Source organism: Branchiostoma floridae, chromosome 3 (genome assembly GCF_000003815.2).
Source record: "Branchiostoma floridae strain S238N-H82 chromosome 3, Bfl_VNyyK, whole genome shotgun sequence".
In the NCBI taxonomy this organism is placed as follows: Eukaryota; Metazoa; Chordata; class Leptocardii; order Amphioxiformes; family Branchiostomatidae; genus Branchiostoma; species Branchiostoma floridae.
Genome location: NC_049981.1, coordinates 9,971,487 through 9,995,434, shown reverse-complemented (window position 1 = coordinate 9,995,434; position 23,948 = coordinate 9,971,487). Strand labels below are relative to the sequence as shown.

The window sequence follows — 23,948 nt, the reverse complement described above, 5'->3', positions numbered from 1 at the left end:
GCCTACATAATTGCGATAAGATAACCAAGTGTGAATGGAACAGACGAAATGCATCAAATATATATTGTTTGTAAGAGTCTACCATTGACACAATGGAAGGGAAGCAAGACTACATCTAAACACTGTCTTTCCCAGAATTTGAGCCTAATATAATCAACATTAGACAACACATTGTGAATAGAACAGACAAAATACATCAAACCGTGTCAGAATTTACCTTTGAAACAATGGAAAAAGAAACAGAACAGGTGATAACTACCTTTAAGTTGTCTTTCTACAATTTAATCTTATATTTAATCATCATGGCAGGAATAAAAACAGAATGCATATCCACTGAAAGGGCTTGGGGGATTTTCTACAGTCTGTATACATGTATACATACACAAGTCCGTTCTTAGTTGTTTAGGTTTTATATATCAAGATGTATTCACGACAGTTGTAACAGGTACAATGTATGGCAAAGTGTACATGCATGACGTATAAATATCAAGTACGTAACAACTCTATAGAACTTATCTAATTCATGAATAACAGTAGATACAACATTATTATACTCGTCACATTGTGCATCACCATTATGTTAACATCAGTATATTTCAGTTAAACAAAGTAATGTCTCATTTTTGCAATGAGTTGTATAGAGATTAACCATGCTGGGGGGCCAAACCTTCACCAAAAAGTCAAGGCCATAACATGTTCAGGACAACATATACAAAAGGTCTACTGTAGTACCAAGGTCACACACGGGGGAGGGGGGCAAAATTGACTCGACCTTTGTCTTGGTAACACATAAAACATACCAAAGATCATTACAATCTATGCATAGGGTTTTGAAATATTGTTGACCAAAAAACAGTGGTTACCTGGACACTGTGCCAATTAAATGACAAAGTAATTATTGCCATTAAGTTGGATTTATCCGACGAGAGATTTCAGTCCAATTGGAAGACTACATGGAATTATAAGATGAAAAGAACACATTTTAACAATGGCCATGTACTGCAAGGTTGTCTTGCTTGTTGATCAAAGTAAATGTAGACTACTCCATGAAAAAAAAAACACAAATCTACAGTGAAGGGAGTGGCAATGTGTCAATCAAATGGTGACGTAATTGGTGTAATTACGCAGGACCAATCATGTGAGAGATTCCAGCCTTAGGCTAGCTTGATCTAGATCCCAGCCCATGCAGTAAAGGGTCATTCACTGGTGTCAGTGCACGTTTGCAGGTTGTGACAAGAAACTCGTCGGTAAGTGTTTGAAGTTCTCCATTGAACTACATTACTTGTATTGTTACCATGATATAGATTGTGTACTTGGCGTATGGAATGAAATTTACAGAAACACTTTAAAATCTATCGTTACATGCAAATAAGGACTAAGACATACTAGTAGACTGGTATGAACACTTACGCACTTTGAGACTAAATTGTCTGTATCAACAAAGTCAAACAAAGTCAGTAAAAGATAGTAGAAAACTATTCAAGCTGAACGATGGACAAATCAATCAATGCGTTTAGATATCTACCAAGTATACTAATAGTTAAGCATGTTTTGTGTACGTGGCAAGGAAGCTAGTGTGTTGGTCCATAAGCTAAAGTGGTTGTACCGGTCAGCTCTATATCCATCGCTTAGCAATTTTTTGAAAGGTCAATCTTTTGTATAGTAGATTCTTCAGCAAAGGTAGGCAAAGACAAAGGTAGTCCTGTAGCCATTTTGAAGGCTTGGGAACAGTAAGTTGTTATCCACTGTGTCAAGTGCACTGTATTGGAAGGTGGGGCCCATCTCTCTACTTCAACTGCCGTTTACTTCCCCAAAAGAAGTCAGGTATCCATTTTGTACACTCGGGGGAGAAAAGAAAGTCACATATAGTGCATTTCCAATTGACAGATAGTTGATTGAAGTATTGTACAGTACAGTACATAGTCATCATGGGCCAAATTGCGTGAACAAAGCAACGTCGATCCTTCCCTCTCGTAAAAAAACTTTAACTTTGTTAAGCAAGATAAACACCACGAAGCTTAGACAATCTGGCAAAGCTGTAAGTGAATATAGAATTTAGTGAAGACAATTTTAGCCCAAAATATTCTTAAACAAAGTTGAGATCTAAATCGGTTCAAAGACAATGTATATTTAGTGAGGTTCGTCCTAAAATACCGTAAAAGAGGAAATATTCGCGGTAGAGTTATGTTTTCGTTTTTCGCGTTCTTCAAACTTAAAGCTACCTCGAACATTTCCTCTTTTACAGTAAAACCCTGTATGGTAGTTTTCAAACCATTTTCTCACTTACCACAAAACTGGAAACCGGCGAATATTTTCCCTTTTACAGTATTGTGATAAACATACGTGCAAAATTTAAGGCTTAATTTCTCATAAATTCTTATTATTCTCAGAAAATCAAGACGGAGAACAAGACAAAGTCTCAGAAATTGTTGATTCTTATCTTTGAATTGCAAAATTGTTCACCACATTTGGGACTTATTTTAGGTCATATTGACATATAACGACGTCAATATATTAATGTACAATGGATACTTCTTTATCCTTATCCTTATCCAATATCATTTTGAACGTAAAACATGTATTTCTTTTTTATTCTAGGAATTAAACAACAATGAAGGTACTAGTGACAGGCGCTACAGGGCTGGTGGGCCAGGCTGTACAGCGGGTGGTGGCGGAAAACCCTGCCGAGGGCGAGGAGTGGATCTTCGTGTCAAGCAAGGACGCAGATCTGACGTAAGGATACTCCCAAATTATGTCTTCTTACAAACAGGGGACGGTGCAAAAGTTCCCCCCCCCCACAAACACACACGAACACACACACACACAAACACAGAGCGAGAGAGAGCTAGAGAGAGAGACAGAGAGAGAGATTCCGTGCCATACTAACAAAGTCCTCAACAAAACGACCAAAGAAAGTTTTTGGGAATCCACTTCTTCTGTGTCCAAGAGCTTAAAAAAATATCATCCTTGTCAGGAATTATCTACCACCACTGTAGATATGCTATGTCGAGAAAACGAGCTATCAAAACTAGAAGTCCACTGTAAAATCACGGATCAAACGATGTATCAAACTAGAGGTGCAAGTGTTTTCTGTAGGCAATGTTTACATTATGTACGTTCGATGTGTTTTAACTGTGTGCACTGACATTTGACCCCTCAAAATGGTCCAAACTTGTTCAACCTGTTCAGACTACGTCACCCCATTGTGAGGCTGTCATCTGGAACCAACTGGCGCAGATAAAATCTCTGTTGATGAACTGCCGGCAGTTAAAAGGAGGGAGGGTGCCATGGCTCATGAGTTTCTGTGATTGATGTACTGTTCTTTAACAGTTTTTTTTTTCTTATGAAAAACTACTTTTTGATAGGAATGGAATTATCATCAAAAGTAATATGGATTTCATCAGTCTTTTCACAATATCCCATATTCCACTGAAAATAATACTATTGCATTAAATTGTGTAGATCTATCATACTGACCTTTGATCTAGTTGAGTGGCCCAGTAGTCGTTTGACATCTTATGCTAACTTCTGCGTCATTCGACATTGTTGTTCTTTGATTACCTTTTCCAAGAAGGAAGCTTTTGTATGTGCGCATATCATGCGTGTGTGTGTTTGTATGTACATGTGTGTATGTGTATGAACGGCATTACACAAGAAGACCTGGGTAGATTGTATTGATATTTGGTACGAGGGTAGGTCTTGATATGACCTTGAAACTATTAGATTTTAGACCCACTAGCGGCTTGTTAAGATACTGCAGTTAACTTCGGTTGTGATATTTCGAGTACTTGGATGGGGCTATTTAGAATTTGGGCTCCTAGAAATTTGTTATGGTACTGCGGCGAAAATTGTTGCATCTTTTGATTTGAAGATGGTATGGTCACCAAATTAAAGTGGTAGGTTGCTCTTTTGTAAGGGGAGGAAGAGGTATATGGGTTTGAGCCCCAGGCAACTTCTTAGAGAACTACAGGGTCGTTTTTAGGTCTAATTCATCGTTTCAGTTGGGTTTCAATGTTTGTGTGTTACGGTGTTACCACTAAACTTCATTTTATCATCTATCAACAGGGATGGAGAAGCAACAGAGGCGCTGTTCCAGAAGCACAAACCTACCCACGTGATCCATCTCGCGGCTATGGTTGGTGGGCTCTTCCGCAACATGAAGTACCCGGTTGACCTCCTGGTGAGATATCATAATCCCTCATTAATACACTTCACATTTATCCGTGGGGTAGCCTATATCCGTATATATGTTAAAACCAGTGTATTTAAGGATGTCAACTTGACGGACGGGGCTTTCAAGTCACAATGCATAATATTTTCAAAATTTTGTAGAATTTTCATTACACGTTACCATGGCAACAGAGAATCCTGGTCTCCTATTGGACTTCTTTTCACAGTGATTAAAAATCCTGGGTTCCTATTGGTGACTGTATCAAATGGGTGGTATGATGTCAAAATACTGGTAATTAAATACAGTGTATATTGTATTTCCAGAGGAACAACTTGCACATCAACGACAATGTGCTGTACAACTCGTACAAGACCGGGGTTAAGAAGTGTGTCTCCTGCCTCTCTACCTGTATCTTCCCGGACAAGACAACATATCCCATCAACGAGACCATGGTAAGTTGAAGCATTTTCATGTCCTTTTCTCTACCAGTTTATCCTTCTGTAGTGTTTGCAGGCCCAATGGATATAGAGACGGAGATAGCGTCTTTCCTTTGGTCAGTTATTCTCCTCGAGGGATTTTACTAAAACTGGCCCCGCAGTTCCATAGCAAGCTGCTAGAGGGTCCAAACCTACGTCACTTCTTTATTACTATGAAGTTTTCTATATATGTATGTCATTTTCTCACACCATCCGCTATCTATAGCTATTATTATCATTATGATTATTACTATTGTGATAGTGACAATACTTGTTACCACTAGTATTGTCATTACTACCTACTTTTGCTAATGATGGACTGTTGTTATCATTTAGCTCCATAAGGGACCACCACATCCGTCAAACTTCGGATTCTCGTACGCCAAAAGGATGATTGACATTGAGAACAGGTGAGTTTTTCTGCCTTGATATTTTTCTTGCTTTTTGATAACCTATAAGGTTATGAATGTGCCTTCATAAATATAATTTTGTCTTTATCTTATCAATCTCCTCGTAGGGCATTCAACAAGCAGTACGGCTGCCAGTTTACCTCCGTTATCCCCACCAACGTGTTCGGGCCGCACGATAACTTCAACCTGCAGGACGGGCATGTCATGCCGGGACTCATCAACAAGATCTTCATCGCCAAAAGTACGTATAGTATGAAACGGTATACAGTATGTAATCAAAATGTCTTTTTAGGAATGATATTGTCGATGAAAGTTAGACATCCTGGTAATAAGATATGCCCAAAAGCAGTTACTCAAACAACTGGATGATATTTTCGAAAATCATATCCAGTTGCTTTAGTGACTACGTTTTGGCGATATGTATATTGGCGTTTCTTTAAGCATCGAAATCAGTTTTTGAAAACTAGAAAACCCAAACTTTAATATGTACCTTCTTCCCGACCGACCACAAGATGGATTTAACGTTACCAACCAAAAATCGTAACCACAGCTTGTCCACAACACTAGATATCACAGCCGGAAGCTGAAGTGCCATAGAAATCTTGCAAAAGATGATAGACAATAGTATTAAAGAATGAAGGCAAAAACACTATATATGACTGTAAAACACTATATGTGACTATTCTTTTGCATCTCTGATCATATGTGCATTGAGACAGCAAAACATAGTGTTTACACAATCTCTTACCTTTGCTTGTGACTTAAGATGTTTTGTGTTATGATTTTACAGGAGATGGAACCCCTTTCACTGTCTGGGGGACTGGAGCAGCTAGAAGACAATTCATCTACTCCTACGTAAGTCTTATAACTATAATGATATTCATAGTTGCAAATGCAAGCATCAGAAGTACTTGGTATTGATATCTCGTATTGGATATCATGTATTGGATATCTAGCAATCTTTGAAAATCAAAATCTATACAAACAAGAGTTTGGATACCTGATAACTCATTGATATATTTTTTTGCAAATTTCTTCCGAATTTACTTCTGAAAGATTTTTTTGCTTTGGTTCGTCTCCAATAATCTCTGAGCGATCTGTATTGCATTATCTATAAACACTGCTGGGGGCGCCTGGGAAAAATCGATTGTGTTTTCTGATGTATTCTATGGCTTTTCTGAAACCTTTGACCCTATATCCTGTTAAAGTCCCCTATGTGACAATTGGGGACTTGTCAACACACACACTACTTTAAACAGAAAAACACACCAACTGATCACAATACCTCTGCTTTAACAAATGTATCGATCGAATCTATTTTCTTTATTGATATTAACCAGTGGACTACAAAAATTGATTTTGTTGTATATTCAATATTTTGTCTCTAGGACCTTGCCAAGCTCATTATTTGGGTGATGAGGGAGTATGAAGAGATCGATCCCATCATTCTATCAGGTAAGCATATATTAGACACTTCAACAAGAACAATGATGCAAAGTTCTTAGATAAAAAGCTCAATATGCTGCATTTAGGACGCAATTTTCTATACTATACTAGTTCCATATATGCACAAGCATTGTCGTGAAATAAATCACAAAAAGGGTTTCACAGACAGGTCTATTTGTTCTATTGACAACAAACAAACCCTTCCACCTAATTGTATTTGCTGCAATAAGTCTGACGGCGACATAAAAACGTTCTCATTTGTAGTTCATAAAACTGAAGGCTTACTTTGAAGAAACTTATAGAGTCAGAAACTGGTCTGCAGGGCCTGGAACGTAACTTCTCTCAGCGATGAAAGACAGACTGTTCTGGAAGACGAACACTACTTGCTGCACCTCTTAAAAGAAGGTGATAGATGATGATGACGATGATAACTGAATGTTGATTTTGCTTTGCAGTTCCTGAAGAGGCTGAGATCTCCATCAAAGAACTGGCTGAGATGGTTATCGAGGCTATGGAGTTCAAGGGAGAAGTTCTCGTATCCTTTACAATGAGTCTATGGTTTGTTTTCTGTGGCAAAATGTTCAATCTATAATCTCCAAGCAGATCTTGCGGTGGCATAAGGCAGCTGGTGAAGGTTTTAAGCCGGCTCGGTGGCAAATGAAACTCCTCTGCCGACTTAAGTTCTTCCCAGCTTATGATACTATCTTATGCCATCGTAAGATCTGTTTGGAGATTAGTTCAACTACTGGTGTTATGTAAAACGCTGTTCTTGCACCAGTTCCCTGTGTGCAAGTTACAACAATGTATGAATCTTCCTACTTACTACTACTACATCATTCTATACGATCCTTAACGAGTAATTCTTCAGTACGATACCACCAAATCCGATGGCCAGTTGAAGAAAACTGCTGACAACGCCAAGCTGAAGGGGTACCTTCCGGACTTCAAGTTTAGCAACATGAAAGATGGTAAGAAAAACTCAGACTGTAAATATTATAGAGAATGCGATTTTAAACAGAAATTTATGTCAAAATATGGGACTTTTATATAAATATTCAAATGTACGACACCAACTTTGTTAAGGAATTAACCCATTCTTTTATGACGTCATTTCTGCATACAAAATGCGAACATTTGACTCGTTAATAAGCAGTGGATCAAAAGTAGCAGATAGTTTGTAGCACCCCCCGTCACTGTGCCTTTAATTTGATTAGTCCCGCGAATGTGGTTACACAATTAAGCTTCTTTAAAGATGGCTGCAAGTCAAGCTGTAGTGTTACTTTACAAGCAGATTTTAAAATCGGGCTAGTCTATTCTTACATTATGACAAGGGTACAATAATCTTAACTATTTTTTGTGTTTTCTCACAGCTGTGAAAGAGACTGTCCAGTGGTTTGTCAACAACCAGGACATCGCCAGGAAGTAAAGCAGAACCCGTCTTCTACTGCTGTTCCAAGCATCAAACAACACAATTCTTTGTACACAACCAAGTGTTTCCTCAACACAACGTTTTGTTTCAAAACAGAAGGCCCCTGACTTGTTAACAGCTCTTGTCTTGACCATACGCTGTTCGGTTGACATAACAATTTCCATACGTGTTGTTTTGATGTATCTGGCCAGGCTCAATATGTGAACATGCTTGTATCTACATGTACTTGAATTCACTGTAGTGATCTACATATAATCATTTATCAATTGGTGTTCAATTATCTATTTGATGAACATACTTCTATGATATCTAAAGAAAATCGGATTTTATACATTAGTCATTAGATTGAGAACAGTCCATTGCAGTATCCACCCGTTTGGAAACCAGTGTTGTGTATAAGGTTGTATATCAACCATACTATGCATGTAGTATATGATTCTTGCCCTTTGGGTAAAATCTCATTGTAATTGACTTCACACTGAAGAATTGTTAGGATCCTTTCTCATATCAACATGGAAAATTAGAATAACTGAATGATTTTGTGGCGGAAAAGTAGAGGTGCAATCTATGAACGGGTATTACGTTGATTTATGTGATATCATTAAAGGCGTTGAACGTATTCATAATCTTGCAGCATGGCTTTTTAATTTTTTCTACCAGATTTAAGTTCATATTAAATGAATGAATGAATGAATTTTTGAGTGAGCGAGTGAGTGAATGAATGAATGGATGAATTTGTGAGTGAGTGAATGGATGAATGAATGGATGGATGGATGAATGGATTGATGAGTGAATGAGTGAATGAAAGGAAGGAAGGAAGGAAGGAATACCTTTATGTAATTGTTGGTAGAAATGAATTGTTAATATAGACTTAATGCCGGTTTGCCCCCAAGGGGCCCCTCCTCCAAAACCAAGCATTATGGTCGAAAACTTGTAACGAATGAAAATGGATGCTCGTTGATTATATCCATTGAAGAAAAAAAACTATACAATAATTCAACAAAAAAAATACCCAACTACGTAGATGTTGATGTTGGCAAGGAGCCTTCGTATAAAGCTGGCGTAAGAAATGCTTAAAGTTTGATACGGAATTTGATACAATTTCAACACAATGGTTAAACATATATAAAACCTGTTAACCCGTCTATAACTTTATCTGTCTATTAAGATGGCCATTCTGACTTATGATTATATTTTATCCGCGCTCATCACCCTTTGTCCGTTTCTATGTACAAATCGTACATAGAACCTCAAATATATATGCCATCAATTGCCAAAAATGTCGGAAAGCGGATACTGATGTCACACATTATACTTTTCCTATCGCAAAACGTATTGAAAACTTACCAAAGTCTTTGATGAAATTGTGAAAAGAATAAAGTCAAAGGACTTCGTCCATAGCATGCTCTGTATATTCTGTCATTTGCGAAAGCTTCCTGACTACTTAGATTTCATAATGAATGTCTTTCATAATGAAGGAACTTTTTTACCAAACATTTATCTTTCCGTGCGCTCGCTCCAATGTTGTAGTGCCCAGTGGATGTTATCCATACAATCAAATTAGTATGGTCTCTCCAAAAGAACTCTAGACCTGCACTATCAGACAACGCATCAGACGAATGGCAGCTCATTACCATAACAAGTTTTTCTAGTTACGTTCACTCCAGAGATCCACCATAGGGGATACATGCCCAGCCTAGCGTGTGTTCAACCGTAAAATTCTCACTCGATGAGATCGAAGTCGATCTTTCTGAAAACTCCCGGCAGACCCTGAGAGATATACGGCTCCAAAGGCACAAGAAACGGTAAGGATTTTGAGCAATTTCGGACCGAAAGATGGTGTGAAAAAGTGACTACGAGTGGCACGCAGATAATGTTGATAGTTGCGTTACATTTGTTTATCTGTGCTGTGCTGGATATGTGTTTGGAATGGGGGGGTTTGGTCGTGTTAATGGTTTATCCATTGGTTGATTTGGCTCGAACACGTACAATTGTACAGCCAAGTTTGTTCAACCAGCGAGCAGTTATCATCAAGGCCTAGTCAAGGGAAATGGGAGAAAATACAATCATTGTCTGAATCATTATGTTGAAAATTACATTTTGTATCATATCGTACGTTTAGAAACAAATGTTTCAAATACACGTATGTTACAGTTCTACGGGTCTACTTGACGATTTCTGTCAGGCATATTTGTTGACTGCGAATTTGAAGTCAAATTCGTCTTCCTGAAGCCAATGTAGGTAATTTGTGGTCGGGACCTGGTCGGTGAGTTTACCAGCCTAATAGTCTTTAAAATATAATCTCCAAGCAGATCCTACGGCAGCATAAGATAGTATCAAAAGATGGCAAAAAAGCCGACCTAGGCCTTGGGCATCCAATGCACACTCTGTTGCCATCTTTTGATACTATCTTATGCTACCGTAGCATCTGCTTGGAGATAATTCTAAGTAGTCTGTGCCTGCCGAGTATATCTTTTGAAGAATCAATGTTGGAAATGTCATAAACAGAAGCAATCAAGAGTACACTAGAGCTAGAATGTATTCTAAATCAAGACTTCTCCCAACCCAGCGCCGACCATGGTTGGTGAGTCATCGCGAGCAATGTTGTTAGAAGTACCAGTTTATGAATATGAACACTAGTATACTAGTAGTTATACGATATACATGTTGTATCTATCCCATCGGTCACCATTCATTCGAAGTATGCATGCGTAGCGACATTAATTGTGGGTAATATATCTAAGATGGCGGCCCGAGCAATCACACACCTACTCCTATTATAATTTTTTTTTTTAAAGTTACATGTTAACGCTACTTTTGACTCAAAACCTACACGCTGATGTAAATGTATCCCCTACACAATGTCATATATATCATCTTAGCAAACCCCATTGATATACATATACATGTATCGTTACTTTTTTTCAGGAACACACTTCCAACAATGGGGGCTAAGACTATTCTTGTGAGAGGGTTGGGGATCATATTACTGCTACTTGCGGTGCTGTTGATAAAAAGTGTAAGTATTTTACCAATCTTTACACCATCGTTTGTTTGTGTTTTGAGAAGATTAACTGGTATACAACTCAGAAATTGGACTCGATGGAATATTCGACTCAATCAGTTTTTTTTTCGGCTGTCTGACCCAATCGCTGTGGGCGTGCGACTTTCTCCCCGTGTGACGTCAGAAATGGGTCAAATGTTGCCAAAAGTCTGTATCGCCCCCCGTCCCGGTCATAATGTATTTTTGATACTTAAATGAACTTTCATGCTAGCATCATCTGTTCATTCTGTTACTCATTGTTTTTAACTATACCCCTTTATAAAATATACAATGTCATGTACAATATCATGTATTGTATTTCCAGAACCTAGTAAAGTAGAATGTCCTAATGTCACTGAAGTGCTCTGGCTAAAGAATAAGAATGAAAGAAAAGTAAACTGATTAACTGTTTTCTATATTGTTCATATGGTTGACATCCACGCGCGCATCAATTTTGGCGTTCCAAGAGGATGTCATCCATATAAGCAAAGACAAGTCTCACTTAAATGTATTGTATTGGTCTATTACTGACAAACTGCCATTTTTTCTTTCACAGAAACCCACAATATTTGACGGTAATATGAACAGAATGTTACCCAATCAGATCGGATCAAGCACAGGAGGACGACAAGTCGCGAATAAAGATGACAATGTCATCTCTAGCGGAGGTGGCGAAACATCCATCCCCAAAGAAATGGACAAAATGTTAGGGAATGAGCTCCCTCCGAGCAAAGATGGACGACAAGACATTAGTATAGAGGGAAATACCGCCTACAGTGCAGATGACAAACCAATCTTTGCCGAAGACACAGTGTTACCCAATCAGAACCCTCCACGCATTGACGTGGGACAAGAAAAGGACACAGTATTACCCAATCAGAACACTGCTAACAAGGATGGAGGGCAAGGAAAGAATAAAGATGACAACTCGGTCTCGAGTGCAAATGAGAAACCAATAATCTCCCAAGAAAAAGACAAAGCTTTACCCAATCAGAACACCGCAAACAAGGACGAGAGGCAGGGAAAGAACTCAAATAACAACACTGCCTCCAGTGCAAATGTCCGACCAATCATCTCTAAAGAAAACGACAAAGTGCTACCCAATAAGAACACTCCAAACAAGAATGAAGGGCAAGAAAACGCGCTCAAATCCAACGAACAGAAAGTGTTAGCCAATCAGAACCCTCCACAGAAAGATGGACGGGAGAGCAAAGATTCAGGTAACAACAACGCTGCCACCAGTGCCCTCCCAACAGGTACTTCCTCAGAGAAAACTGGCGCGCACATTTTTAACCGTAAACAAATCTACAAGGTAGGCGACGAACTGTTAGTTAGGATAATTGCAAGAGATGCAGCTTCTCGTCCGAAAACTATTGGCGGAGACTTTTTCACCACCATGCTTTCCAGTAGGTCCCCCGTGAATGCTAGCACCGCTGGACGAATCGTAGACTACGGGAACGGAACGTACATCGCCCGCTTTGTGTTGGGTTGGCCAGGCTTGGTGACAGCCGCAGTAAGACTGATACACTCCAGCGAAGCAGTGAACATCCTCAAGAAAAGTCGAAGCCACAAGATAAGACGTTTCTTCTCCTGTGGCTTCTTTGATGAGAAGATGAACAATACGGAATGGACTAGCTGCACGTTTAACCCAATCGAGAAGGCCAACTACAGTGGGAACGTTTGCGATTTTTCCAGACCCGATATCAACGTGACGTGGTATTGTCATAGACCGAAAAGCGCTCCTTGCGATCCCCCGGTAGAGTGCAGGCAGGATAGGAACAAGTCTCTCCGAGTTGATGACCTGTTCACAGAAGAAGAGAAGGCGTCGTTGCTTAAGGGGTATACGTATGTCATTATTCTTGAAATACTAACAGGACGTTGGTTCCAAGGTGTCAAAAAAGGTTCTAGAAAGGTGACATAAATGGAATTTTTCCCTGAACATTTGGCTACTACAATGTTGATGATTGCATTTCTTGTGCATCCATGCCCTATCGGGCTAAGCACAGGCGTACAGATACAAAAGTCGTAATAAAGTACACATGGTGATATTGACATGGATTCTAACACTAATCTAAAACATTAGTTCCAAAACTACTCTAGTAAAAAGTCTTTCTCTTGAGCAAACTCTTTCCACGACAAACTCCCTTCCTCGGCAAATCATGCCCCTTCCCCGGCATAAGAAAATCTAGCCAACGTTGAAAATCACGAACCAGCGCCCCTCCCCCCTAAAATAAAAGCCAGCCCCGCTCGAAGATCCTGGTACGGTTGTGGCCCCTCCACACGAGACTAAGGATGAGCCGGAATGCCGTCAGAATGAAAATTCTTTTTTTATTCCTGGGAATTCCTAGTGTATTCTAGAAATCCTCACTGCATTCCAGATATTTCTGCCCGTTCTTTTGGCTGGCCCGAAAGTTTTTGAGAACCGAAACGGCAAGATACTTCGAATCTTGCCAGAATGTAGCCAAAAGAATATCTGGAATGCAGTGAGAATTACTAGAATACACTACGAATTCCCAGGAATAGAGACAAATTTTCATTCTGACGGCATTTGGGATCATTCCGTCTCGTGTGAAGGGAATATAAGGTCCATTTGAAATTCCCACCCGAATGACCCCGAATGTGGCACGAATTTTGCAAATACTTCATTCTGGCTGGTTCTGCTTATTCGGTTTCAGTGTGAAGACCTTATAAATGAAAGAATAACTTTGTTACCAAACACCGTTTGATGTTCTCGAAAATTTTTGAGAATATGTGCGTTTATAACTTTTTTTTATCTTCCATTACAGGGACAGGGTTGAGGTTTCTGCGAACATCAGCGTGATAGTTCAGAAAAACGGTAAGAGCTAGAAATTTTCTTTTCTTGAAAATCATCATTCCTTAGCCTTACCGCGCACAGTTGTCTTGACTTTCTTCGACCTCTATGTAGCATATTTTGTAACTAAGGCTGAGACAAAAATATATTGATTTTTGAGTGATTTCTATGGATAATAATCCACTGTTTCTATTGTTTCTATTATAATAATCCACTGTTTCTATTTTTTTAGATAAAGGGATCGAACCTAAGAGTCTGCCCCAATGCGGCCCCCGTCTTCCGGAACCAGCATCAGAAGGCTACTGGTACAACGGCACCTGGTACTCTCTCCGCTGTCGGGCTCAGCGAGGGTTCGACAGGGAGGCAGCCATCCGCTGTCTTCGGAACAAAAACATCTACCTCCAGGGCGACTCCACCTTACGCCAATGGTACAGCGACCTCGCCAAAACCATCAACACCGTGGACAACCCAAACGAGTCCCCAAAATTCCTCGGACCAACCGTCACCACCAACCACTCCAATAACATAAACATCCACTTCAGGTTCCACCATTTTCCAGTCAGCGGGCCGCCAACACGCCCGATGAACGTCTTCAGTTTTGCCGCAGACGACATCATGAACATTGTTGGTGGTCCCAATGTGGTGTTTGTGTTGGGTTTATGGGCGCATTTCTGTGCAGAACCGGTTGAAACGTTTCGCTCACGACTATACGGTATCCGGCATGCGATCGTATATCACCATAGCAAATATCCCGGTACTAAATTCTTCGTACGCTCAAGTAACACACGTGGTTTTGTCACTTTTTCCCACCTACGAGATAACAGTAACTGGTACGCGTATCAACTGCTACTAGAGGCCAGGGATATCCTTGGGGATTTGAACGTCACGATAATTGACGTTTGGGATATGTCGTTATGTCAGTGGCACGAACATAATGTTCACCCTCATCATGACGTCATCCTGAACCACTTAGATATGTTCTACTCTTATATATGTCCAATGTAATGGCTTTGTTGAGTATGGATGTAGAAATTGTAAAACAACACGGATATATCTTTGTATCTTCATAGGTATATTGCATTGTAATATGTTATTACTATATGTAGTAACTACATGTATACACATGAATGCCTAGGTATTCCTACGAATTTAATTATGGAGGGAGAGTAAGTAAAGTAGGTTTGGGCATCCTAGCGACTTTTCGTTGGAACTGTAGGAGTCTATTTTCTTTCAAACTTAAGTATAACTCATTATCTGGAAGTAGCATGTAGATAGCTTGTTTATGTTACCTTAATAAAGATGTATTAAAGTTTCCATAATCATAATAGGGTCATATGATATCAAAACCAACAACGTTAACTGTTTTTACATCATGATGATTAAAATATGATGGTTTATTGTTATCTTATGTATTGAGATGTTCATAATTGATATTTTTGTTAATGCTACGCAATTGATAAGTTCAAGTGCGAATACTTTAGCATTGTTGTATTTTTTTCTGTTCTTGATATTTTGTATGGATAAGAATTGATAAGCATTAAATAAACTGTTCAAATTATTGAGACATGTTAAACTTTTAATTTTCAAAGCGCTGAAAGAGAGAGGGAGAACATAGAATAATGACTATCCGTGACACATTGTCACATATTTTTCCTTTATTTTTATTTCACATAGCGGTAAAAATCAACTTTTATCTTTATAAAAGTAAGTGTACAAACTATGAGAGTAGACTTAACGTTAACGTTAAAACGTGAAGTTGAAAATATCAATCCCGATTCGGCGCCCCCCCCCCCCAACAAAATCATGTTTTTAGGGTGGACGACCCCCAATAGTCAAGCTGCAAGCTCTGTGTGTGTGTGTGGGGGGGGGGGTCATCCTGAAAAACTGAAGCTTAAACTTAAGCTAAGCCCGAGACCCTTGTATATTTTCGCCAATAGAAACGTCATTGTGTCATTATGTAGCGTCGTTTTTTAGAATGTAAGTCAAATTCAGCATCATGAAGTAATCGTGTGTGCTTGTAGAACGTCACAAATGACAAACATTTATGGTCACAGTAGCCCACATTGACTTGAGTCGTGCATTAGACGTTTAGACATGCATATTTGTCATATGTATGTTTTTGATCGTTAACATGTGACCTGTACTTAGCCAAGGACGGCAAGAGTTAGCCTGTGTTTACACAAGCTCTCGCTGGCTGGAGTTAATTCCCCCCTCCCCTAGGGCGGCGGCAATTGTAGGGCCGGCCGATTTTAGTCAGGCTAGGCAAGAGTGTACCATAAAAGTCTTTATATAATAATCTTTCTTGACTTATAATTTATGGATGACGTCTTCTGGACACAAAACTACTAGTATATGCCTAAAAAAAACTCAAGAGCATGTCCAGGACAAAAGATACAAAACAAAAGTTCTGCTGGATAGGGATTTCTATTAGTGCGTGCATGCGTGGTGCCAGGTGGGATGTGGTACCAGGTACAGAACAATAAAACTTCTTTTCTTTGGGAAATGTGGTGCTTTTTGTCATTTTTGAGGTGGATGTTATATGTTACTACAAACTAATTTTGGCCCCAAACTGTGTTTTTGGCAGGCTTGGAAGACCGCTTGGAGAAGTAGTCCCAATGGGTGTGATCAGGCTAACTCTTGGATGCTTGGGGTCAAAGGTTAGGTTTCCGTTCGTGAAGATTTAAAGTTTAAAAAGCTGTATGAAAGTTGACAGAAAATGGATTTTGGACATTTTATGATAAATCCTGTGGAGGTGAGGTTCCATCAGATTCTGACTCCCTCCTACTGTGGTCTTTTGTATAGAAAGCCATACTAGAACATATTGGTAGGGCATGCCCTGCTGTGGTACCAAAGTCACGTGATGGGGGGGGGGGGGTGAATGTTACCTTGAATTTCGTCCCAATCCCCATCCGCATACCAAATCAATCCAATCCATCCAAAGTTTCTAAAATTATGCTGACCACATAACGTTACATCCATAAACACAAAAGCGCAACCAAACGCAGAGAGAGAGAGAGAGAGAGTCACACACACACACACACACACACACACACACACACACACACACACACACACACACTCACATACACACACACAAAAAAAAACAATACCACCATTTTTCATTGGGGTAATGATGCTACAGAAAAGGGGGAACGGCGGGCGCAACTCTGATGTCTCTGATCTGCCCCCAACAAGGAATAATTACTCATACCACCCTGTGACGTCCCAGTTTACAAAAGCAGATGTTGTCTGCGACTTGTCTGTCAGTGGTCAGTTGAGTTGGGGCTCCTCTTCGTATATGCTACATGGTTACGCTTATTGTCTGTATTATCTAGTTTTCCGTGGTGGGGTTCTTGTGTGCGTACGTATACTCATTCCAGAAGCTTCAGGACCGGACAAAAGTTCAAGCAGCCTGGTCAAAATGTTGGCTAGAAATAGAGGCCTTACGGTGGGCTTTGTCGGTGGGATTGTCTTCACTCTGCTATGTCTGGAGCTGGTAAGTCAAACCCTTTTTCCCTATCTTGCTTTTGGACAGACGAATGTGGCACTGCACTCAAGTTTGTAACTTATTTTAGCAGTGCCACACACACAGTACAGACAGAAGGTAAAGGTAGTATTTTCTTTTACCTCCCGTTACACATGGGTTAAGTAAGGAAGGTTGTGTAAAGTGCATTTCCCATTCCCAAGGGACGGGGCAAAGATCTCGGCAAACTCCCTTCCACAGCAAACTCCTTTCCTCGGCAAACTCCCTTTCCTGTCACAAGAGAACATAGCCAACGTTGAAAATCGCGGACCAACGCCCAAAAAAACAGCCCCGTTCCGAAGACTGCAACGGAGTCTATATCGGGAGCATGGCGAGTTACCTTTGATTATAGGGTCCCTTTTAGTTGCTTTATGGTAAAAGGCCGAAGGCTGAAAATACAAGGGTTTTGTATCATGACTATTGGACCCTTACAACAAAAGGCCAATAAGAGTTCGAAGATCTCATACCTCACTGAAATATGTACCATTTCGCATATATGCCTTGTCGTTCATTAATCGTGCTGCACTGTAAGTAAGGTTTAAATTGGCGTTGTATGTGTCTATAGGTCACTCTCTGTAACTCTAACAATGTAAAATTGTAGATGGAAATATCAAACGTTATCAAGATATGAGATCTTCTAAAAAGTAAATTTTATCTTCCACAGGTATTTTATGGGGATAAAACTGCGGTTAGAAGTACGACCTCCGAACGTCAGGCTCAAGATTTCTCCACAACGTTAACGACGGAGCAGCCTGCCAAGTCGGAGACAAAACAAAACATGGTGACGTCAGTCTGGAGTCAGAAGCGTCATGACTTTGATATTAGTAAAATCACGTCTGCCGAACAAATGTCAATACATGTTGTCGACTCCAAGCCAGTCTACCAAGTCGGTGACACTCTGGTGGTAAAGATCATCGCCAGGGACGCTAACGGACAAAAGAAAACTTACGGGGGAGATTTTCTACTAGCAAAACTGTGTACAAAGTCTCCCGTCAAGGCCTGTTCGGCTGGAAGGATAACAGACCGCGGAAATGGAGTATACATAGCAAGATTCTTCCTGAGCTGGCCGGGGAGCTTGGCTATCTCAGTCAGGTTGGGACATTCTAGCGAAACTGTTGAGGTTCTGAGGAGAATTCGCGACTCCTTCCTTGACAGACGTGTTACCAAATGTAGCTTCGTTGACGAATACGCGAACCTAACAGAGTGGACTCACTGCAGTTTTAGTCGAAACGACAGCGTCAATCCAAGAGATATCTGTGACTACTCTAGGTCGATACCGAACGCTACGTGGTACTGTCAAAGGCCCACGAGGGTTAACGGAGGCTGCCAAGCTATAACAGAGTGTAATCGAGATAACCCTGCTACGACCAAGCTCCACGAAACGATGATCACAACCAGCGAGGCCGCGCTGTTCAACAGGTATTGTTCTTTTATTTATTTACTTGCATTGCAAACAACTAAACAAATGCAATCCACTGGTGGATCTAGGCCGGTTGGTTTGGGGTTCACAACATTAATAAAAATGAAATTCTATGTATGCAATCATGTTGTAAACACAAAAAGGAATATGTGATAGAGTAGCTGATTATGGGTAGCCCCACATGATTAATCATATTTGTTATCTACCCGAGTGATTTGCCCTATTGTTAAAGCACTAATAACACAAAAAGTTTCGAATGTAAAACAGAAAATCTGCACAAACGTAAGTTTTTAATGTAGTGTTTTTAGTAGCGCATAATATAAGACAACTGCATCAATCGTTTGCTGCAGTTATAAGTTTAAAACCGTTTGCTTTGGAGATTTTCTTGCGAATTGAATACTTCATGCATCTTAATTTTTTTCATTCATACTCATATACAGGGCTCTCCCCAGAAATTTTTAGGGGAGTGGTGCTGGGTTAAAATGAAGCTTACGGCGGTCAACGCCACATGCAGCGTCACAGGCTGGGAGTGGTCCGGAGAGTGTGATTCCCCCCACCCCCTCCTCTAGAGAAGCTGTATAACAGTTGCACTTTGCCTTAATGAATTTGCAATTTTATGTCTTCTCCTGAAACTAAAGCTGTAAAATCTTACTGACTAAAAGAAACAGAAAATCAAGCCCAATTAACTTAAGTACAAAATTTTAATAAATGACAATTTGAAATCCCCCTGTAAAGAACATCATGCATATGTTGCAAGTAAGTATACTCTCAATGCAAACTATAAACCAAATCTATTGAAAATGTATGAAATACAACTTGACATGATATTAAAACAACAATATTAAAACACATTGGCATAATAAAAATAAAAATAAAGTACAATTTTCCACAACCCCATAGCTGAGAAGCCACCTTCCTTGGGAAGGGCATAATTACAACCAAAAAAGTCTAGGCTATATTTTTAATGAATATTGTCACAAAGACAGCTACAAAACTGCTTGTAAATCATTCCAAAATATGTTTATTTTGAGCAGGTAACTCTTCCCGCAAAAAATATCATAATATATAATGCAATCCTACTTTAAACCAATCAGAGGGCAGAGAATCTAGGGCTAACCAATCAGAGCTTAGAAATGGCATCATGTGACCTCATGCATATTCATTACCCTCATTAAAAATGGCTGCCGGCAAGCCAGGTCTCGGCTAGAAATACAAATTTTTACGAGCTACTAGCGGCCAAAATGCAGCTTATCTTTGACAAATAAACAAAATTTTGATGAAAGAAGAAAGCAAGGAATGGATTTTTACCAAGGTCGGAAAGAGATCACTGCAAATAACAGTTTAGGAGTCCTCAGCTCTTAAAAATGCGCTGACCATGTGCTGACAGGTCTGCTCTTTATTTTTCTATCGGTTTTCCTTTGATTTCGTCTTGAAAAACAGGTTTTTAATTAGGTTGACGTATGCTAAAGTCACCGACATCTATTGTTTACAAGCATAACAAGAAGACATAAACAAAGGATTGTGATTTTTCACGCTAGATACCACCCTACCCCACGCCAGCTTCAATGAAAACAAAGGATTTATTGTGAATCTCCCGAGAAGGCTTGCCGATTTCTTGGTCAAATTTGAGCAGAGTCGGGTGGTTTTGCTAGTTATCCCCGAAAATACAAAGAGAAAACACTAGATTTACAAATCGGGGGAGTGGCGGGAGAGTTTTTGGGAGCGGCGCTGCGCCGTTCAGTAACGCTCTGGGGAGGGGCCTGATATAGTACTACAAATAGTTATTTAGACCAAAAAACCGCATATTTTTGTTGACAGAAAACTTGATGTGAAAAGATAAGAGAGAAATACTTTTTACTTTCTTGCAAATGATATTAGGAAGATAGACATAATCTTTTCGCAGATATAAATTTCAAAACAATTTAGATACAAATTATTTAGCTGGATGTTCAACGTAGATGGATACAATTTAGATAGATACACTGTTTTTGATAGATACAATGTGTTTATCTAAATTGTTACAATATATCCATATACCGGGTAGGTATATAGATACAATGTAAATACTTTATTAGATTATACAATGTACTAGATAAAATTACGATGTAGGTAGAAACAATGTAGATAGATAAAATGTATATATCGCTAATGTAGTATCTAACTTATTACAATGTATACATAGATACAATGTAGATACTTTATTAGATACAATGTACTAGATAAAATTACGATGTAGGAAGAAACAATGTAGATCGATAAAATGTAGATGGATACAATTTAGATGTGGTCATCTGAATTCATGCAATGTGTGCATGTACATGTCGATAGATACAATGTAGATATGTACGATGTACATAGATGTAATATAGATATAGCGTTCTAAATGATAACCGTTGTATTGCAGGAGTCTTGCGAATCGGGAAGTCCCAAATGACATCAGAATCACCGTGAAGGGGAAACGTAAGTACAAGTAGCAACATTGACCTGGAAAAAGTCACACACGATATCAAATTTTTGCAACAAAATTTGGACCTTGTATTTGTTCTATCATTAACTATTCTCCCTAGTCTTATCCAATGCCTACTTTGTACATGCCTTATGCACCAATAATTACACATTGTACACTTTCTAATGTAGTGTTTGTAGTGGTGCAGAATACAACATCATCAATTGTTTGCTGCATTTATAAGTTTAAACCGTTTCCTTTGAAGATTTCCTTGCAAAATGAATACTTCATTTTTATTTCATTCATACTCATGAAGTTATAGTTAATTCGACCGAAAATGTGAACAATGTGAACCAGTTATAATTGCCCTAGCGAATGTATCAGACAGTCACCAACATTTGGTTGTTTACTAATGATTCTGTTTTGCAGATTTTACAATCAATACCTTACCCCCTGATTTTGTTGCTAGGTATTCAAGATGGCATCGGAATGAAACCTCTACCGCCATGTGGACCGCATCTACCAGCAAGAAGTTCTGAGGGGTACTGGTACAACAAAACGTGGTACTCTCTCAAATGTCATCCACATAGACTTCACTTATCCCACCTAGACTACCGTTGCCTTAGAAACAAAAGCATCGTCGTACTAGGAGACTCTACGGGACGACAATATTTGGAATATCTTCAACATCTAGTGAAGAATATCAAAGCCGATCTACCTGAAGAAATAAGAAAGTGGGAGAGAAACCATAAAAGTATGAAGGTGGATTTTGTATTTCACACCTTTCCTAGGAACCACGGAGAACCTGCTCTTGAAGTGAAGAAGCTAAGGTTTGTCGCCGATGAGATTGATCGAATCGTCGGTGGGCCGAATGTGCTGCTTGTTCTCTGCTTCTGGGCCCATTATAATGCGGAACCGTTAGAAACGTTTCGTTCGCGAGTCTGGGGAATTCGGCATGCTCTAGAACGCTTACTCAGTCGCTACCCTGACACGAAGGTAGTGTGGAGGACCGGAACCATGCAAGATCACATCAAATTAGAACATTTTCTGGAAAACAATAGTTGGTATACTTCTCAGCTGTTACAAGAAGCCAAGCAGATTCTTGGCGACTTAAATATCTTCATCATGGATGTATGGGAGATGTCGGTGTGTGATGAACCGTTTTACATGTTACACCCGGGTCCTGATATCATCAAGAGCCACATAGAGATGATGTTGTCCTATTTGTGTTCACGGTAAAACAAAATGGAGATCTAGTCAGAATTGGGCATGCCCCTGGGGTGTCGCCAAAAAGGATTCTCTGACATTCGAATAGATATGAGTAGTCAGAGTTAGATCAGCCAAAGTCCCAGACCGAATATTTCAGAACACCGGGATATCAGTTATCCAGGTCACTGAATTTTGAACTCTGTTTAAAACTTCTTGTCCCTCTCTGCTAGGGATAACGTAGCGTAATGATCACTTCTACTGTACCAGTTGTACATGTATTACCCAAAGTACCAAAATGAGCCAGGATCACAACATTTAGTGTACGGAGGATGCTCGTCAAATTACTGCATAGATTTAAAAAAAAAACTCTACCATTCAGAGGCGATGACAACTGACTAAACCGGTTTTACTTCTTTTTTTTCTTTCTTTAGGTATGATGAACGAAATAGCTTCTGTAAGCGTGTGTAATAATCAGTGTTCACCAGAAACATAGAAATGGTTCTAGATTGATCCAACAAAAAATAACCTACTACTGTGAAAAATTTGTCATCTGAGAAACTGTGGGATAACATTAATGTAAACCTTACTCAGGGGTTAGTGTAACAAATCATTTATATGCGGTGTGTTTAGTAGTTTGAGGTTCTGTACCACATAATAGTATAAATCCCTTGTCAAACAACACGAAAATGTGCGGGCTCTAAATGACATGTTCGGCAGTATTAAATACGCCCGATGTTCTCTTAAAAGCCGCCCGATTTTAGGTATCGGCCGACCTTGGCTGGTCACCAAGCCTTGTGAAAATGAAAATCCGACCACAATAATTTTTTTATCAACAAATACCAAGGAGATTTGTCGACCTTGTGACCTGGGCTTGTTGAGAAAACAATTGTGAAGTATTTTTTTTTCTTTGTATCGTAGCATTATTAGACCCTTTGTCATTTTATGTCTTATATTAGTGTTGGATCTTATCAAAGTGAACACTTTTTGGTTCTTAAAAGGTTCATTTGCTTCTGATGTTAGTTGTGTTAAGTACCACGAATGCCTTGTTTTTATTATAGGGAAATAAAATAAAATTGCTGAAGACAAAATATGTATTTGTTTCAATGTAATTTCTATTTCAATGTAATAATTTTAGCAGTGCTACCTGTAGTTGTATTCATTCACATTGTCGCCTCTATTTTCTATTTTGTAATAATGAATGGATGAATACAAAATAGAATGAATAATCCTTCTGTTTTCAATCATATTTTTCTTCCTATGTCTTCAATTACTTGCGACAAAACCTCCAACGTCGAATTAAATCCACAACTTTTTAAAAAGAATCTCCTCACAAGTGAATTTAGCCTCTTAACTCATGTGACAGTAAGTTGAGGTTAACAGTGACGTTTTTCAAAGTTTAGAAAAACAAGTTGAAAATCGCTACAACGCTTCTTGTTCTAGATAACGTTACATTGTATTCGTTGTCATGGAGCATAGAGAAAACAAACTACGTAAGCAAAGTAATTATCACGACCTATAGCCCGGGGTGACACCATAACAAGAAGGCCATCATTCTTCAATGGT

At 39.3% G+C, this 23,948-nt stretch overlaps 3 protein-coding genes across 5 annotated transcripts; all 3 read left to right on the top strand.

The window, feature by feature from the left end:
- The first annotated feature begins 1,128 nt into the window (after window positions 1-1,128).
- On the top strand, window positions 1,129-8,554 carry LOC118412020 (GDP-L-fucose synthase-like). Of its 2 annotated transcripts, none has more exons than XM_035814604.1 (11): window positions 1,129-1,247; window positions 2,599-2,733; window positions 4,066-4,180; window positions 4,495-4,623; window positions 4,984-5,057; window positions 5,165-5,298; window positions 5,848-5,912; window positions 6,446-6,512; window positions 6,959-7,038; window positions 7,372-7,471; window positions 7,874-8,554. In XM_035814604.1, the coding sequence occupies exons 2-11, from the start codon at window positions 2,612-2,614 to the stop codon at window positions 7,927-7,929; spliced, it is 942 nt and encodes a 313-aa protein (XP_035670497.1). In that variant the 5' UTR covers window positions 1,129-1,247; window positions 2,599-2,611; the 3' UTR covers window positions 7,930-8,554. The 2 variants fall into 2 exon arrangements, with proteins under 2 accessions (XP_035670497.1, XP_035670498.1); XM_035814605.1 differs by having other exon boundaries at window positions 1,157-1,243; window positions 2,595-2,733.
- A 1,043-nt stretch (window positions 8,555-9,597) lies between these two features.
- On the top strand, window positions 9,598-15,349 carry LOC118412236 (NXPE family member 3-like). Of its 2 annotated transcripts, none has more exons than XM_035814956.1 (5): window positions 9,598-9,737; window positions 10,861-10,951; window positions 11,532-12,814; window positions 13,762-13,811; window positions 14,020-15,349. In XM_035814956.1, exons 2-5 carry the CDS (start codon window positions 10,877-10,879, stop codon window positions 14,790-14,792), a joined length of 2,181 nt encoding a protein of 726 aa, XP_035670849.1. In that variant the 5' UTR covers window positions 9,598-9,737; window positions 10,861-10,876; the 3' UTR covers window positions 14,793-15,349. The 2 variants fall into 2 exon arrangements, with proteins under 2 accessions (XP_035670849.1, XP_035670848.1); XM_035814955.1 differs by having other exon boundaries at window positions 11,532-12,820.
- A 1,681-nt stretch (window positions 15,350-17,030) lies between these two features.
- Window positions 17,031-23,475, top strand: LOC118412263 (NXPE family member 1-like). Its single transcript, XM_035814997.1, has 4 exons — window positions 17,031-17,283; window positions 17,975-18,729; window positions 21,135-21,190; window positions 21,646-23,475. The coding sequence occupies exons 1-4, from the start codon at window positions 17,086-17,088 to the stop codon at window positions 22,413-22,415; spliced, it is 1,779 nt and encodes a 592-aa protein (XP_035670890.1). The 5' UTR covers window positions 17,031-17,085; the 3' UTR covers window positions 22,416-23,475.
- Window positions 23,476-23,948: the final 473 nt, after the last annotated feature.

Bases quoted from the DNA above. Each gene is read 5' to 3' on its own strand.
- LOC118412236 (XM_035814955.1), top strand. From the start codon at position 10,877: ATGGGGGCTAAGACTATTCTTGTGAGAGGGTTGGGGATCATATTACTG. The intron at 12,821-13,761 runs GTATGTCATTAT...CTTCCATTACAG, and splicing joins TCGTTGCTTAAGGGGTATAC to GGACAGGGTTGAGGTTTCTG. The intron at 13,812-14,019 runs GTAAGAGCTAGA...CTATTTTTTTAG, and splicing joins CGTGATAGTTCAGAAAAACG to ATAAAGGGATCGAACCTAAG.
- LOC118412020 (XM_035814604.1), top strand. From the start codon at position 2,612: ATGAAGGTACTAGTGACAGGCGCTACAGGGCTGGTGGGCCAGGCTGTA. The intron at 4,181-4,494 runs GTGAGATATCAT...TTGTATTTCCAG, and splicing joins AGTACCCGGTTGACCTCCTG to AGGAACAACTTGCACATCAA. The intron at 4,624-4,983 runs GTAAGTTGAAGC...GTTATCATTTAG, and splicing joins ATCCCATCAACGAGACCATG to CTCCATAAGGGACCACCACA.
- LOC118412263 (XM_035814997.1), top strand. From the start codon at position 17,086: ATGCTACATGGTTACGCTTATTGTCTGTATTATCTAGTTTTCCGTGGT. The intron at 17,284-17,974 runs GTAAGTCAAACC...TATCTTCCACAG, and splicing joins CTCTGCTATGTCTGGAGCTG to GTATTTTATGGGGATAAAAC. The intron at 21,191-21,645 runs GTAAGTACAAGT...TTTTGTTGCTAG, and splicing joins AATCACCGTGAAGGGGAAAC to GTATTCAAGATGGCATCGGA.